The sequence below is a fragment of the Mobula hypostoma genome, unplaced genomic scaffold (genome assembly GCF_963921235.1).
Source record: "Mobula hypostoma unplaced genomic scaffold, sMobHyp1.1 scaffold_51, whole genome shotgun sequence".
Taxonomy (NCBI): Eukaryota; Metazoa; Chordata; class Chondrichthyes; order Myliobatiformes; family Myliobatidae; genus Mobula; species Mobula hypostoma.
The window spans coordinates 780443-797995 of record NW_026948233.1 but is presented as its reverse complement, the minus strand read 5'-3'; the positions used below and the strand labels follow the sequence as shown (position 1 = coordinate 797995).

The 17553-nt window shown below is 46.0% G+C and overlaps 2 protein-coding genes across 2 annotated transcripts in view; one reads left to right on the top strand and one right to left on the bottom strand.

Moving 5' to 3' along the window:
- The window catches only part of LOC134342068 (NACHT, LRR and PYD domains-containing protein 3-like), a 30873-nt gene extending 29559 nt beyond the window's left edge, over nt 1-1314 (bottom strand). The window contains exon 1 of the mRNA XM_063039998.1: nt 881-1314. The gene's annotated coding sequence lies outside the window, so the exon portion shown is untranslated. The remainder of the gene's footprint in view (nt 1-880) is intronic.
- A 3604-nt stretch (nt 1315-4918) lies between these two features.
- LOC134342062 (zinc finger protein 227-like) lies at nt 4919-14165 on the top strand. The gene is made up of 2 exons (XM_063039994.1): nt 4919-4984; nt 9442-14165. The coding sequence occupies exon 2, from the start codon at nt 9850-9852 to the stop codon at nt 11035-11037; it is 1188 nt and encodes a 395-aa protein (XP_062896064.1). The 5' UTR covers nt 4919-4984; nt 9442-9849; the 3' UTR covers nt 11038-14165.
- The last annotated feature ends 3388 nt before the right edge of the window (nt 14166-17553 follow it).

Sequence of the window (17553 nt, the reverse complement as noted above, 5' to 3'; positions counted from 1 at the left end):
AATATCAACATGCTCCAGAACATCAATCTCACTCATATTGTCCTCACCATCATCAAATTCCCTCTCATTGGTGAATACCGAAGAGAAGTATTCATTGAGGACCTCGCTCACTTCCACAGCCTCCAGGCACATCTTCCCACCTTTATCTCTAATCGGTCCTATCTTCACTCCTGTCATCCTTTTTTCCTTCACATAATTGAAGAATGCCTTGGGGTTTTCCTTTACCCTACTCACCAAGGCCTTCTCATGCCCCCTTCTTGCTCTTCTCAGCCCCTTCTTAAGCTCCTTTCTTGCTACCCTATATTCCTCAATAGACCTATGTGATTCTTGCTTCCTGAACCTCATGTATGCGGTCTTCTTCCACCTGACTAGATTTTCCACCTCACTTGTCACCCATGGTTCCTTCACCCTACCATTATTTATCTTCCACACTGGGACAAATTTATCCCGAACATCCTGCAAGAGAGCTCTAAACATCGACCACATGTCCATAGTACATTTCCCTGCAAAAACATCATCCCAATTCACACCCGCAGGTTCTAGCTTTATAGCCTCATAACTTGCCCTTCCCCAATTAAAAAATTTCCTGTCCTCTCTGACTGTATCCTTTTCCATGATAATGCGAAATGCAAGGGAGCGGTGGTCACTGTCCCCCAGATGCTCACCCACTGAGAGATCTGTGACCTGACCTGGTTCATTACCTAATACTAGATCTAGTATGGCATTCACACTGGTCGGCCTGTCCACATACCGTGACAGGATTCCGTCCTGGACACACTTAACAAACTCTGCCCCATCTGAACCCTTGGAACGAATCAGGTGCCAATCAATATTAGGGAAGTTAAAGTCTCCGTTGATAACAACCCTGTTATTTTTGCACCTTTCCAGAATCTGCCTCTCAATCTGCTCCTCTGTATCTCTGCTGCTACCAGGGGGCCCGGAGAGTCACCACCCATGGGGGAGTGTGAGCACACACCACGTGATCTTGCGTCACAAAGCGGAGGGCGGGGCTAAATAGCCTCACGTGACCTGTTGGCGGGACTTCCATTTCAATTCTGCGGAAAGAGACAGCCTGGGCTCCTGGTTTGGGTCGTTCAATGCAGATTAAGTGGAGTCGACACGTTTCTGACGAGCCCAGATAACTGGGTACTAAATGAGTAATTGGCCCGCCGTTCGGGGCTGACGGCCAACATCAGATTTCCCCGCTCGGGATCGGTCTCAATACTCACCGATGGGAAAGATATATCTTCGGCCCGCAGACAGTAATCCCAACCCCCGGCTCCCCGATCAAGGAGGCGATCGTCCCTTCCCGATCCCGCAGACGGCTCGCTTCAGCACTGAGCGGCAAGGCAAACGCCGTTCGTCTGGCGACAGTGAGCATGCGCGAAGTTTGTTGCGTCATTCGGAGGGCGGGGCCTCGGGAGCAGACACGCGGCTGCCCGTCTGCGGTTCAATGGGCGGGGCGAACGGGATCACGTGACCGGTGGGTCCCACAACCCAGGGAGAGACTCCAGCGACCCGCCCGTCACTCTGTGTTATGTACAGCAGCGATAGACCACAAACTCAGTCTGTATTAGTATAAACTACTATCTGTATTAGTATAGAGACAATTAAACAAACTACTCTTCTAAACAGAAGTTAACAGTGTTATGCGTTTGTGGCTGCCACACTGTCAAGTTTAGGAACAGTTCTGAAAGTTTCAAGATGGCAAGTTTCAGTTTTCCATGGAATGGGGAAATTTGTAAATCCACATTGAAATGCAACGAGAAAGTAATCACAAAGAATTTCACAGGTTCCACGCTGGGAAAACGAAGTCAGTCACAGAGGATTTTCTGTCGTCGAGTTATGTTCCAAAATCCACGAAGAGATTATCCAAGGTGACAGTCACAGGAATATTCTTTAGAGCAAGTGGTCGCTGCACAACACCCGAATCCACGCAAGTGTTAACGAAAGTGGTGGCCACAGAAATACTCCTACAGTCCACTTGTGGATCAGAACAGTGACAGTCACACATTCAATATGCACTGCGTGCCGCTCCTTCACCCAGTCCTTTTGGGCATGGGAAAAGTATCAAACTTTTACCCATTACTTTAGCAAACTATAGCTTGCAGTCCGCTGGTCCTCCATCTGTCTCTGTCTGTCTGTCTGTCTGTCTGTCTGTCTCTCTCTCTCTCTCTCTCTGTCTCTCTCTGTCTCTCTCTCTCTCTGTCTCTCTCTCTCTCTCTGTCTGTCTGTCTGTCTCTCTCTCTCTCTCTCTCTGTCTCTCTCTCTCTCTCTGTCTGTCTGTCTCTCTCTCTCTCTGTCTCTCTGTCTCTGTCTCCCTGTCTCTCTGTCTCTCTCTCTCTCTGTCTCTCTGTCTCTGTCTCCCTGTCTCTCTGTCTCTCTCTCTCTCTGTCTCTCTGTCTCTGTCTCTCTGTCTCCCTGTCTCTCTGTCTCTCTCTCTGTCTCTCTGTCTGTCTGTCTCTCTCTGTCTCTCTCTCTCTCTCTCTCTCTCTGTCTGTCTCTCCCTCCCTCTCCTCTCCCTGTCTCTCTCTCTCAGCTCCAGCAGTCAGTGTACTGACGTCATACTCCCGCCTCCTGCAGCCTCTCTCACAGTGACACCCACAGCAAAATGTAACCTCTGATCTCGTAACACTTGTCCCTCACATCTCCTCTCACCCTAAATGTATTAGACATTTCAACCCCCAGGAAAAATATATCGTCTGTCTGCTCTATCTATTCCTCTTTTAATCTTATAAATGTCCATCCAGTCTCACCCCAACCTGCGCCGCTCTGGAGAAAACACAAGTTTGTCCAGCCTCTCGTTCCAGCTCTTAACCACCCGATCAATCTGTGCAGTCTCTTTCAGGGAGCTGTGAACTTGGATCCAATATCCCTCTGCTCATCGACACTGTTCAGGGACTTGCATTCAACAGTGTACTGTCTCTTTACATTTAACAGTGTACTGTCTCTTTACATTTAACAGTGTACCGTCCCTTTACATTCAACAGTGTACCGTCTCTTTACATTCAACAGTGTACCGTCCCTTCACATTCGACCTACCGAGCTGCCAAGATGATCATCACTAATCAAATCTCACTGAGTTTTCTCAGGTCCTGTTGAATTTATTCCCAAGTGCACAAGTACGGGAAGGTACAGGGACAGAGAAACACCCAATCCCCCATTGGGGAAGACATACAAAATCCTTGAAGCGCGTACCACCAGGCTCATGGACAGCTTCCTGTCTGCGGTTGTCAGCCAAATTAATGGTCTCCAGTCCAATAAAATGGACTCGACCTCACAATGTAACTCGACGTGACCCTGCCCCATATGTCTATCTGCACTGCACTTTCTCTGCAGCCATAATGCTTTGTTACAGTTATTGTTTTGTCGTATATCAGCTCAATGTGCTGTTGTAATGTATTGATCTGTGTGGATGGTACGTCAGGCAAGATTTTCACTGTAGCTCAGTACGTGATAAGAATAAACAAATTCCCCATTTTAATTGTGTGGAAATATTAGACAGACTGAGCTTCTGCTTTGGAACCACAGAGGGCAACTTAACTCAACTGAGGAACACAAATAAATAGAAAAGGCTTCAGTCTCGCATTACGATCTGTGGTAACTGGGATCAGGTGACCGGTGGTGGGTCTCCCAGACCAATTATCAGAATCAGGTTTAATAACACCGGCAGATGTCATGTAATTCGTTGTCTCTGCGGCAGCAATGGAACCTAATTCATAGCAATAGATTTTAACCCCCTCTGTGGTGGGGATTTACAGATATTCACCACCCTCAGAATGGAGACATTTCCCAGAAAGACCACCCCCTTTTTCAGAGACTGGGATCCCTGGTTCAGCCGGTAATGATGTTGTGTATTTCAATGTGTTCACCTCTCAGTCCTCGATTCTCTAAACGAAAGGGTTATCATATTTGATCTTTCTTCATATGATGACCCCACCACTCCAGGGATCAGTCTGGTGAATCTTCATTGCACTCTCCATAACAAATACTCTCTAATCTCTTTGTTAATCCTCTATGGAATTACTTTCCATCTTCTGCAGCCCCGTGTTGCCCCAACCACTCACCTCCCACCCCCGTCACTATTTCCACCTTCCCACCTCCCCCTCACCTGGATCCACCTCTCAGTCCCCAGCTCTTGCCCCATCCCCACCCCTCACCTCTTTTCTCTGACTATTTCCCGTCCACTCTCAGTCCAGAGGGAGGGTCTCGGCCCGAAATGTTGACGGTCCATTTCCCTCCACAGATGCTGCCCGACCCACTGAGTTCCTCCGGCAGTTTGTTCTTTGGTCTGTATGACCCGTGTTAGTGTGGGGAGCGGGATTTTACACCATATTCCAGGTTCAGTCTCAACAAAACACAAATAATTGTCACTTTGCCCGGACCATTGGCCCCGCTTGCAGGGCAACAGTCTGCCGGTGTTTGCCCCCCAATGTGGTGAATCCCTCTGCTCGCCACCACCGTGGGCTCAGACATTTCCACAGATGAGCCCCTCCTGTCCCCACCGGGACAAACATCCTGTCCGCCCCCTCTCTCACCGTCTTCATCCTTTCAATAAAATCCCCCTCTCCCTCCCCGGGGAACCGGCATCAAACCGACGGGCCGAGCGGTCTCCTCCTACCTCTCAGCGACACATCAGACTCCGGCCGCAGGAGACGCTTCACAAACGCCCCAACTTCCCTCGGAGGGAAATGGAAATAAATCAGAAAGCGGACATTTACTTTGACGGTTGTCCCGCCGTGACGGAAAGTTCGGGAGACGGTGTCAGCGGGGGGAACACCCTCTCGGCTGATCCGCCTTCGCTATTGGTTGGAAGTAGTGATTGACATTGATTCACACCAATGGGAATAGCGCAGCGCATGAATCCTCTGTTGACGGCGTTGGGAGAGGGGCCGGTCACGTGATTAGTAGCCCAGCCGTTAAACCGACCAAGCTCGAGCTCACCAGCGCGCGGTGCACAAAAGGCCCCGGATGATCGGTTGAGGTAAGAAGGGATCTCCGGGTTGGGGGTCTCACCGGGCGGGCGTTTTCAACACCGACTTCGGGTAGTTGCTGTGAGCTCCGGGCTCCGTGACCCGCAATCCCGGGACAGTCCTGCTCTCTTCCCTCTCTCTCAACCCCACCATCCGTACACGGGCCCCGGGGAGCTTCCGGCTGATGAGGGAATGGGAACCGATGGATCTCTCAGACAGAGCTGAGCTCCAGCTGTCTAAATGCAAGGATCGGGAACTCGGAGAAAGGGAACAAAATCTTTTACATCAGCTGTTGAGAAAATCACCTTTGTTCTGCCTCCAGTCACAAACAAGAGAAAATCTGCAGATGCTGGAAATCCAAGCAACACACACAAATTGCTGGAGGAACTCAGCATTAGATTCAAGATTCAGGAAACTCTATTGTCATTCTAACCGTACATCAGCTCTGCAGGGCAGAATGAGACAGCGTTTCTCAGGGGCAGTGCGATCATAACATAACAAACACAACACTGAATAATAAACATAACAATAAATAGTAAAACACAACAGCTACATGTCAGTTAAAATCAGTTATAAATGTCCAGTGCGAGTTAAAAGTGTCCAAAGCAGAGTCAGGTAGAGCAGCTATTTAGCAGTCTGACTGCCTGTGGGAGGAAGCTGTGTAGTCGCCTTGTGGTTTTAGTTTTGATGCTCCTGTAACGTTTGCCTGATAGCAGAAGAACAAACAGTTCATGGAGAGGGTGTGAGGGGTCTTTAATGATGTACCGTGTCTTCTGGAGGCATCGCCTCTGAAAGAGGTCTTGGACAGAAGGGAGGGAGACCCCAATAACCTTCTCTGCTCCCCTAACCACCCTCTGCAAGGCAGTACTCTTTTCCATAGATGCTGCCTGGCCTGCTGAGTTCCTCCAACATTTTGTGTGTGTTGCTGGTTCCACCTCCTTCTTTTCTGGACTTTCTCTCCGTGAGGACATGTTTTGTCCCACTCTCTCTGGGTACATAATGATATCAAACACCTTTGCCCTGGGCAACAAGTAGCTTTCACATCACAAATGTGCCAGACTCCAATGAGACAGACTACTGCCCTTCCCTTCATATTCACTGGCATTGCCATCACTGAGTTCACCACCGTCAGTCACCTGGGGGAGGGTTCAGGGGAAATATTTGTGTACAATACAGAAACTGGTGTCACCTGTGTGTATTGTGGTGATGCAAAGGTTGCTGGAGAATTTGAAAGTGGGAAGAAGTGGAGTGATATTTGGAAATCTGACCTTTTTAAAGTGTAATGTAGCAAGTAAACCACATATAAACAATGTGCAAAAGCTCTGGTAAGAAAATCCTCCATTAACCTTTGCAGGCCTGCTATATATTCTGTGCGAGAGTGCAGAAAAACTTGATCAAACCCAGAGGAGATCAAAGTTCTCATTGACAGTGATTTGCTAGCTGTTAAAATTAATACCTCTCTAAATAAAATTCAGTGTGCATATGTTGTCACTGTGTAAAAAAATGGACAGTACAAGATTTTTGTGCACATTGGATATTACTAATAAGAGGAGACATTGGTAGGAAGGTGGGGAGACCTCCAGTGTCCCAGATGCCTTCACCTACAAGATGTACATCCAGCTGCAGCTTGTAACCCTGCACTTTAAGGAGTTGGTACTTGAAATGGATGAATTCCGGATCATCCAGGAGTTGGAGGAGGTGATAGATATGACATGAAGAGAGGTGAAATACACCAGAGGTGCAGGACACAGGAAACTGGGTGAGAGTCAGGAAGGGGAATGAGGTTAAATAGCCATCACAGAGTGCTCTTGTTGCTATCGCACAACAATGTGCAATGTTTAATTTATAGTAATTTATAATAAATAGTTTGTACATAGGACAGTCAATAGAACATAGAAATTCACTTGTATCAGCATGAATTAATCAGTCTGATGGCCTGGTGGAAAATGATGTCCCGGAGCCTGTTGGTCCTTTTGCTGTGGTACCGTTTCCTGGATGGTAGCAGCAGGAACAGTTTGTGGTTGTGGTGAATTTGGTCCCCAATATCCTTTGGGCCCTTTTTACACACCTGTCTCTGTAAATGTCCTGAATAGTGGGAAGTTCACATCTACAGATGTGCTGGGCTGTCCGCAAACTCTCTGCAGGTTCCTGTGATTAAGGGAAGTACAGTTCCTGTACCAGGCAGTGATGCAGCCAGTCAGGATGCTCACAATTGTGTCCCTGTAGAAAGTTCTTAGGATTTGGGTCCCCATCCCAAACTTCTTCAACCATCTGAGGTGAAAGAGGTGCTGTTGTGCTTTTCTCACAACACAACTGATATGTAGAGACCATGTGAGATCCTTGATGATGTTTATGCTGAGGAACTTAAAGTTATTCACCCTCTCAACCCCAGATCCATTGATGTCAACAGGGGTTAGCCTGTCTCCATTCCTCCTGTCGTCCACAATCAGCTCCTTTGTTTTTGTGACAATGAGGGAGAGTTTGTTTTCTTGACACCAGTCAGATGTTGTTCAGACTTCAGACAGAGTCAGCAATCAAATGGTTGAGCATGGTGAGATGAATGTGCTGAGCTGTGTATATCACAATGCAAGAAGCATCGTAGGAAAGCCAGATGAGCTCAGGACAGGGAATTATGATATTGTAGCCATTACTGGGATTTGGTTGCACCCAACAGTCTGAGGGATTTAGAGGAACAAATTTGTAGAGAGATCACAGACTATTCCAAGAAACAAAGGTTGATTCAGTAAGTGATTTTAACTTTCCATATATTGACTGGGACTCCCATACTGTAAAAGAACTAGATGGGGTAGAGTTTGTCAAATGTGCCCTTAATCAGTACGTAAAATTCCTGATGTAGAAGTGTGCAATGAGCTGTTACGAAATGATCCAGGGCTGGTGACAGAAATTAGTGATCATAATACCATGAAATTCAAAGTAAGTATAGAAAAAGAGAGGTCTGGACCATGGGTTGAGATTCTAAATTGGAGAAAGGTCAATTTTGATGGTGTCAGAAAGGATCTGGACAGGCTGTTTTCTGGCAAAGGAGCACTTGGTAAGTGGGAGGCCTTCAGAAGTGGAATTTTGAATGTGTAGAGTTTGTATGTGCTTGCCAAAATAAAAGTTGAAAGGTAACTGGTGCAGGGAACCTTGGTCTTCAACAGATATTGACGCCCCGGATAATTTGTTCTTCTAAATGCCTCAGACTATTGGGTGCTACCAAGACTCTTTAATGACTACAATATCATAATTCCACACCCTCAGCTCATCTGACTTTGTTTTCAGTCATCTTCTGTTGGTTTCTAAAAGCTTCCCAATAGTTTTTGCGTCTTTTGTTTGCCCTCTCTTTGTCTTTTATGTTGGCTTTGGCTTCTCATTTCAGCCATGGTCGTGTCCTCCTGCGTTTCCAATGCTTCCACTTCTTTGGGATGTATCGATCACCCAGCTCCTGAATTATTCCCAGAAACTCCAGCCATTGCTGCTCCGTTGTCACTCCTACCTTTTCCCTTCCAAACAAGTTTGGCCAGCTTCTCTGTCATAGAAACATGGAGACGTTCAGTATGGAGACAGGGTATTTGGCCCATTTGGTCAATGTCGAAAAAACATTTAAGCTGTCTAATGCAACTACCTGCACCGGGACCATCGCCCTCCATTCCCCTACCATCCAGACTCCCATCCAAACTTCTTTTACATGGTGAAACTGAGGTCATGTTCACCACTTCTGCTGGCATCTCATTACACACTCTCATGACCATTTCAGTAAACAACTTTTCCACATGTCCCCGTTGAATTTTCACCTTCCCCACTTACCCATGACCTCTGGTTGTCATCCCACCCAACTTCAGTGGAAAAAGCTGCTTGCATTTACCCTATGCATACCCTCATAATTTTGTATACTTCTAACAAATCCTCAAAGCAATGTATAATTTCTTTGTTTATGTTTAGAGCCTTTTTTAGATGTATAAAATGATGAGGGGCATTGATCATGTGGGTAGCCAGAGGATTCTTTTCCAGGGCTGAAATGGCTAACACAAGAGGACATAGTTTTAAGGGGCTTGGAAATAGATACCGAGGGGATGTCAGGGGTAAGTTTTTTACACAGAGAGTGGTGGGTGTGTGGAATGCACTGCCGGCTATTTGTGTGAGAGTGTTTCAGTTACTGTGGGGCCAGGAACCCATGCAGCTCAGTGGGAACAGGGTATAATACCAATGGAGAGAGTCAAACTGAGCCAGGTCACAGATTGGAGATGGCAGAAATGCCCCATTCTTATAGAGACAGGAAAAGCATCAGAGAATTTGATGGTCATTCCAGATACCAGCACTGTGCCCAGTTAGAAGATGATTTCTGTCTCCAACTTGGGTTGAACTTCACTGTAACAGTGTGATGCCAGATCAAACCTTGACAACTCAAGTGATCTCATCTGAAGTGTTGTCCTACACCCATTGATAGATTTTGTATATCTTTTTACAGGTTAAAAATGACAAGGAATTTGTCGATGGGAATCTTGAACACAACACACCAGTTTTGCTGTCTCTGTCCATGTATTTAAGAAGTGGAGCAAGGGATTCACTCGATCATCCTTCCTGCTCAGACTGTGGGGAGGGATTCACTTGATCATCAGACTGACTGGCATTCCCGTCATTTTACACAGGTGGGAACCCATTGATCTGCTCAGACAGTGGGAATGGATTCACTCGGTCATCTCAACTGAAGGTACATCAGGAAGTTCACACTGTGACAAGGCTATTCACCTGTTCTGCATGTGAGAAGGGATTCTGTCGGTCTTCCCACCTATGGGCACACCAATTAGTTCACACTGGGCAGATGCTGGTCATCTGCTGAATTTGTGGGGAAGGATTCACACGGTCATCTAACGTAATGACAGATCAGCGAGTTCACACAGGGGAGAAGCCATTCATCTGCTCGGACTGTGGGAAGGGATTCACTTGCTCATCTAAGCTGAAGGTACATCAGAGAGTTCACACTGGAGAGAGACCATTCACCTGCTCAGACTGCAGGAAGGGATTCACTCAGTCATCCCAACTGAAAGTACATCAGCGACTTCACACTGGAGAGCGGCCGTTCACCTGCTCAGACTGTGGGAAGGGATTCACTTGCTCATCCCAACTGAAGGTACATCAGCGAGTTCACACTGGGGAGAGGCCATTCACCTGCTCAGACTGCAGGAAGGGATTTACTCGGTCAACCGACCTACTGGTACACCAGCGAGTTCACACTGGGGAGAGGCCATTCACCTGCTCAGACTGCGGGAAGGGATTCACTCGCCCATCCCAACTGAAGGTACATCAGCGAGTTCACACTGGGGAGAGGCCATTCGCCTGTTCAGAGTGTGGGAAGGGATTCACACAGTTAGCTAACCTACAAGAACACCGGTCAGTTCACACTGGGAAGCGGCCGTTCACCTGCACAGTGTGTGGGAAGCGATTCACTCGTTCATCTGATCTACAGATACACCAGCGAGTTCATACTGGGGAGAAACCATTCACTTGCTCAGTCTGTGGGAAGGGATTCACTTGGTCATCTCTTCTACAGATACACCAGCGAGTTCACACTGGGGTGAGACCATTCACCTGCTCAGACTGTGGGAAGGGATTCACTTGCTCATCCCAACTGAAGGTACATCAGCGAGTTCACACTGGGGAGAGGCCGTTCACCTGTTCAGACTGTGGGAAGGGATTCACTTTGTCATCTCACCTAGTGAGACACCAGTCAGTTCACACTGGGGAGAGGCCGTTTACCTGCTCAGTCGGTGGGAAGGAATTCACTCGGTCATCTCAACTACAGAGACACCAGTCAGTTCACACTGGGGAGAGGCCATTCACCTGCTCAGTGTGTGGGAAGGGATTCACTCAGTCATCTCATCTGCAGAGACACCAGCGAGTTCACAGCAGGTGGAGGCCGATCACCTCAGATTGTGGGAAGGGATTCACTCGGTCATCTTGCCCACTGACACACCGGTCAATTCACACTAGGGAGAGGCCATTCACCTGCTCAGACTTTGGAAAGAGATTCTGTCAGCTAAATCAACCAAATGTGCATCATTGAGTTCACACTGGGGAGAGGCCGTTCACCTGCTGTGAATGTGGGAAGCGATTCACTCAGTCATTTAACCTTATGAAACTTTGGCTTCGGCTAGCAGCTTAATATAGGGGGTGGTAGCCCCCCAGCCCGGCCAAACTTAAGAAATCACGTTTGGGTGGATGCTTCTTGATGTGTCCCCTGTTACAAATCAGTACCCCGAAATAACAAACAGTACACAATATGTGATTAAATGATTGAGCTTTATAATTCTTACTTTGACTATAGGGTTAGTAAAGAAAACAAAAAAAAAGAAGAAAAAGGGCCCACTCTCTCCATTTGCGTCTTCTCATCTCTCCCCAGCAAAATACAGCGAAAATCTCTCTTCCAGACTCACAAGAAAGAACAACATTTCTGCCATGGGATAGCCCCGCACTCCAAAACTCTGTTATGTCTATTCGTAACCTAATCATTGCTGCTACAGAGAAACCGTTACCTCAACAGTGATACATTGCAGAGAGGCCATTACATGAGCAGTGAAACCTTACATCATGTTACACTTGTGACACACTGCTGGCTTCACTCCGGGGAGAAAGTTTCAATAAGCTGCATGCTGGATATTTGTCGATCACTGTTGCTGAATGCAATTTCGAGAGTGACTGTCGGTGCTGAACTCTGCAATTATTGCTGCTGCTCACCACACCCAGTTCTGCACCCAGGTCACTGGGCATGGGAGAAGTTTCTTCTGCTGCATATTCACCTTTAATGGGACTGGAGTTTAATATTCTGGATCTTAGACAAATAAATCAGTTCTGTTTTAAACTCTGTCTTGGGTACTTAGTGAATTTATAACACAATTAGTTTACTGTAGAGAGTCAACTCAGGCCGGCTGGACACTGCCAGTGATTCAGTTCCACGACAGCCCTTTTAAATCCTCCCCTGTTGTTCACCTCTCACTCTCTCCTTGTGGGATTGGTTCCAAACAGTCACCACTCTGAAGGATTTTTTTTTTTATTAAGTGCAATCGTGAACAATAGCCAGATCAGAAATGCTGATCAAGTCAACTAGTTCCCAAAGAGAACTCTGATAGGCCAATCAGAAGGTTCACTGCTGCTCAGCGATAGAATATATAAAAAAAAATCATATGTACAGGTAAGAGAAATTAAAAATAGTAGAAATACTGGAGTCATGATGATCATGATGAAATCTGCTGGAGAGAGACATTTATACACATGCTTCCCTCTATAATTCAAAGTGATTGAAGGATAAGGTTGCAGGGTGACAGAATGTAACAGGAGCACTTGGAACTAAAAACTAATCCCTACCGGGAGAAAACAGCACCTGTTCTTTCCGCACTGTTCTCCAGCAGTTTAAGGACTAAGTCCAGCCGGAAGATAAGTCACAAGTGCTCTTGAAAGTCAGGTATTAACCCTACTTGCCAACAACCAAGCATTGCCATCCTGGTCCCCTTCATGATAGCTTATGAAGAAGCATATGACTTCCCTCCCAGAGATGATAGGTGTTTGTGCACTCGACTCTTGAAGGCTCGGACCCCATCGTCGCAGATGTTTCCAACCACAGCATCTGGAAGACTGTCCCAAATTCTGATAGCACAGTGAAGGAAGCTTCTATCCAGTGTGTGGCTTCTCGCATCAGGCATAGAAACAGCCTGAGCAGGCATAGACAAACTTGATTGTCTGGTACGCCGTCTCTCATAAGATGAAGGCAGCATGGCGTGAGGGTCTGCAGGACTGTGGCTGGCCTGCATTTTGTATATTCTGCATTGTGCATTTTCATCTACACCTATAATCCTGGGAGCCTTTCTCTGAATGGAATCAAGCTGGCTGAGGCCACTCTGTGAGGCATTCATCCATGATACTTTGTACCTGGGCTTTGTAAACCGTGGCCCTGCCCTCTTTGTCTAATTTGGGTGCTACTTTCCACAGAGCTCCAAGCCTTTGTCCAGCCATGTATGAAATAGTGGAAAGGAGTTTATCCCATACCAACTTGCTGTCAATATTAATACCAAGGATTTTGCAGTTACCAAACTACAGGTCGGGGTTAGATGGATTCCTCTTCCTAGACATCACCATTGCCTTGCACTCAGTAGGCTCAAAGGTGACATTCCAGTCGTCTGCCCAGGCTTTCATCCTGTCAAGATCCCTATTCAGGCCTGCTGTCACTATATTACTCTCTCCTGCTCTAATTGAAGAGGTTTCCCTTGAATTCTCTGCAGATGGAGCAGGGTCAGAAGCCAGAGGCAGCTCTGCACAGGGCAGAGTTTGGGGCTCTGGATGATGGTCGGGGCAAGAACATATGATGAGGAGAAGGGAATCAGCAGCGGGGTGTGTCAACTGATGACAGAGTAGCAACATTTGGAAGCTGACTGGCAGAGAAAGTCTTTCGGTTTTCTGACTGATGATACAAACAATACCCGTGGTGTCGTGCTCCACTGATCGAGGAACATCTGTTGGTTGGGAATGGTTTTATCTGTTGAGGGAGTTGTTCCTGCTTGTATTGATTATCACATAATTGTTAATATTTTGACTGTAAAACTGGATCAGGCTTGAATTTATGGTGCCTTTATGATGTGACAGAGGGCATTCATGAGTGTGTATTTTAAAGCAAGATTTTGGTGAATGATATGTGCCACTTGATTGTACCTTTGTAAGTAATCAGATTGAGTTAAACTGCAACAGGATTGTTTCTGGTTTCTCTAGCGTTTTCTGCACTTACTACTTTGTATCTCAAGTATTTTTGATTTTTTTTTTCTTTCCTTTCGTTAACCACCTTGTCCTGTATTTCTGCAAGGAACCCCTCTGTTTCTGGGAAGAGGTTTCCAACTCTCAGTCAGGTGCTCGATGCTTCCTTGTCAACATCTCGTCTGTTCAGGTCGTTGGGATGTCTCCCATGGAGGGTCATACTCATTCCACTGGTTAATGTTTTCTTCCCTAGTGATGATTCATTTTTCTGAGTTGGGCTCTCATTTAAGTTTTCTGGTCTGTATTTCTTACCACGATTGCAGATACACACATGGAGTGCTGAATCCTGTTCATTTTTGATGATAATATATACTTAAAAGTGTTATCTGACTGTGTGTTTTCCTTTTTCTTTCATGTCTGTTATTCCTCTTCCTCCTTCTGTCCAAGGTAGTGTTAATCTAAGTGGGTTTGAGTGTAAATAGTCTTTTCTAAAGTTCTTATTTATCTTTGTAAATTTTATTGATTGAAATGTAACCAAGATATTTTCATTAAAAAAGTCAATATCAGTACTGATGAAAGTGTTTATTACCTTTGCTGTATTTGTTAACTCTTGAGCTCTGTTTGACAGTTTTTTTTTAAGCCTTGAACTAAATTTTGTCAAAGGTTTTCCCTATTTTGCACTACTTTCTATTTTCTTTGCTTGTTGATATTCCAGATACGTGGGTATCAAGAGTCCTGATGAAGGGTCTTGGCCCGAAATGTTGATTCCCATCCGTAGATGCTGCCTGACATGCTGTGCTCTCCCAGCAATTTGTGTGTAGTTCTCATCAGGGGTGATTCAGAAGTTCATGGCCTAAGGTAGAAGGAGATGAGTTATTAACTTCAAACTTTCTGCATAATCCCTCAAAGAGTTGGCCTGCATGTGCATGTAAGGAGAGCTGTATAACTCACCTCCTTCTAACTAAGGCCACAAACTTATCAATCACCCCTGCTGTGGACACTTTCTGGAGGTCCAAGATCCGTTTGTTCCACGACCACTGGACTAAGTGTGTAAATGCAGGAGGGGACTATGTTGAAAAATAAATGTGCTAGGTTTTCTAAAATTGACTCGTTGTACTTTTGGCCATGAACTTATCAATCTCCCCTTAAACATTACAAAGAGGAAGTAGTATTCCAAATGCAAGGTGACAAAACCGTGGCTGACAAGAGAAACGAAAGACAACATAAAAAAAACAGAGGACATAGAGCAAAAACTACTAGGAAGTTAGAGGATTCAGAAGCTTTTAAAAACCAGAATGCAACTGAAGTAATTAAGAAGGGAAAGATAGAATACATAGGTGAGCTAGCCAGTAATATTAAAGAGGATACCAAATGTTTGTTCAGGTACATATAAACATGTAAAAGAGAGGCAGAAGTGGATATCGGGCCACTGAAAAATGATAATGGAGAGGTAGTAATGGGGTGGGATGCAAGGTGATGGCAGATCAACTGAATAAGTATTGTATTCACTCTCCTCTGTCAAAGACCCTGACGAGAATATGGAATTCCCACATATCAGTGGTCAGAATGCGTAAAGTTACGTTACTCAGGAGAAGGATCTTGGGAAACAGAGATGGTCTGAAGGTAAATAGGTCACCTGGACCAGATGGTGTAGACCCCAGAGATCTGAAAGAGGTGGCTGAAGAGATGTGGATGCATTAGCAATGATCTTTCGAGAATCGTTAAGGAAATTATATCCTAAGAAGTTTTTTCCTTCACTACTCCCCCTCTCCCAGTTTCACCTATCACCTACCACTTCTTCCACGCTTTTCACCCCCACTCTTCTTCCTCTGACGTCTCATCATTCTTTCCCCCCCAGTCCTGGTGAAGGGTCTCAGCCTGAAACGTTGACCGTTCACTATTTCCCATACATGCTGCCTGGCCTCCTAGGTTCCTCCAGCATTTTGTGTATGTGTCGCTTGGATTTCCAACATCCACAGATGTTCTCCTGTTTTTGATAAAAGCAAAAGCGGGGTCATATAATATAGCAAGAAAATAGTGGGAAGTTAGAGGATTGGAAAGCTTTTTCATACCCAACAGGAGACAACTAAAAAAAAAACACACTGGAGAGACTAGATGAAAAAGTAAGGCAAGTGAGCCAATAATATCAAGCATCAAAAGTTTTTCAGCTATATTAATAGTAAACGAGAGGCAAGGGTTGATATTGTACCGCTGGAAGATGATGCTGGCGAGTTAGTAATAGAGCAAAGAAACAGCGGTGGAATGTAGTAAGTATTTTGTGTCAATCTTCACTGTGTAAGACTTCAGCAGTATAAGACAATAAGGCATTGCAGCAGAATTAGGTCATTCAGCCCCATCGAGTCTGCTTCGCCGTTCTATCATGGCTGATCCCGGTTCTCACTCAACCCCATGCACCTTCCTCCTCGGCATATCCTGTAATGCCCCGACTGATCAGCAAACTATTAGCTTCTGCCTTAAATTTACCCACAGACTTGACCCCCACCGTCATCTGTGTCAGAGAATTCCACAGATTCACCTCTTTCTGACTAAATGAAATCCTCCTTAACTACTTGTATAGGGAAGCGTATGATGTATGAAAATTGGCACGACAGAGAAATGGTTAACAATTACGAATCCGTGGGTCTGTTATGTTGTTGGGCGGATTGACCCTTGATACTAGATAAGGGGAGAACAATATATGTGACTCTGGTCTACCGATCATATGCCTCAGAGCAAGCTGAAATTGTTGATTTGTGTAAAAGTAATTAATCACCTTGTCTCTAAAGAATGTTTTTTTTAACATTGTTTGTTTGTAAGATTAATAGGATGTATTGTCCTGAAGAAGGCAAAGGCCGGTTGTTGCATGTCACCCGACCATCGACTGCAGGGTGGCGATACAGGTATAAAAGTGGGAAAGTCCTTTCTTGGGCCGACCACTCGCCTGGGTCCCAGCTTCGGGCCGAGCAGCCGAATCGTCGCCAAGGACCTCCACCCCAGCCAGTCCACGGTCGATCGCCTGCTTCAGGGACCACGCAGACGTTGCTAAGTATACTCGGCCGTGTAGACTACTAGGGGTTGCTTAAGTTAGCCCTACCTGTTTGTGGAGTAGGTATGTATAATAAAAAACATTTCTCGCAACTCTCTATTTTCTTCTCTGTATTAACAATAAAGCGAGTACTCGGAGGAACTACCGAGTCTGGGTTCATCTGTTCAAGCGAAACCAAATAGTCGCAGCATCCACCCGTCACGGTTATTCTCATTGGGTACCAGTTCAGTGAAACAAATGGTGTAGTCTCAGCAGTGAATTGCCGAAAATGTTTCGCTGGAACAAAGAGGTTGCCCCGGAACAATATCGCATACCTGGCAATGAACACGCTGGTAAAATCTGCAGAGCCAGAGTGTCGAGGTCCGAAATCAAGATCTGGGATCCGCCAACCACCAATACGAGCCTTCGTGGATGATCTGACTATCACTACGGAGTCAGTGCCCGGTGCTGGGTGGATTCTGAAGGGGCTGGAAAGGGTGATGAGGTGGGCAAGGATGTCCTTTCAGCCTGTAAAATCAGGATCTGCAGTGCTGGAGAAGGGGAGAGTTCAGGATAAATTTCTCTATTGAGGACATTCCAACCCCTACCATCACAGAGAACCCCGTTAAAAGTCCTGGGAAGAGGTTTGATGCAACACTCAGAGATAAGGCGGCAATAAGAAACACCTGTGGGGAGTTTGAACAATGGCTGCCAGAGGTTGACAGGACTGGCCTTCCAGGGCGGTTTAAGGCATGGATCTACCAGCACGGTGTACGACCCAGAATCCTCTGGCCACTGCTTCTCTCTGAGTTTCCA

Excerpts from the sequence above, each read along its gene's own strand:
- LOC134342062 (XM_063039994.1), top strand. The coding sequence starts at position 9,850 with ATGACAGATCAGCGAGTTCACACAGGGGAGAAGCCATTCATCTGCTCG.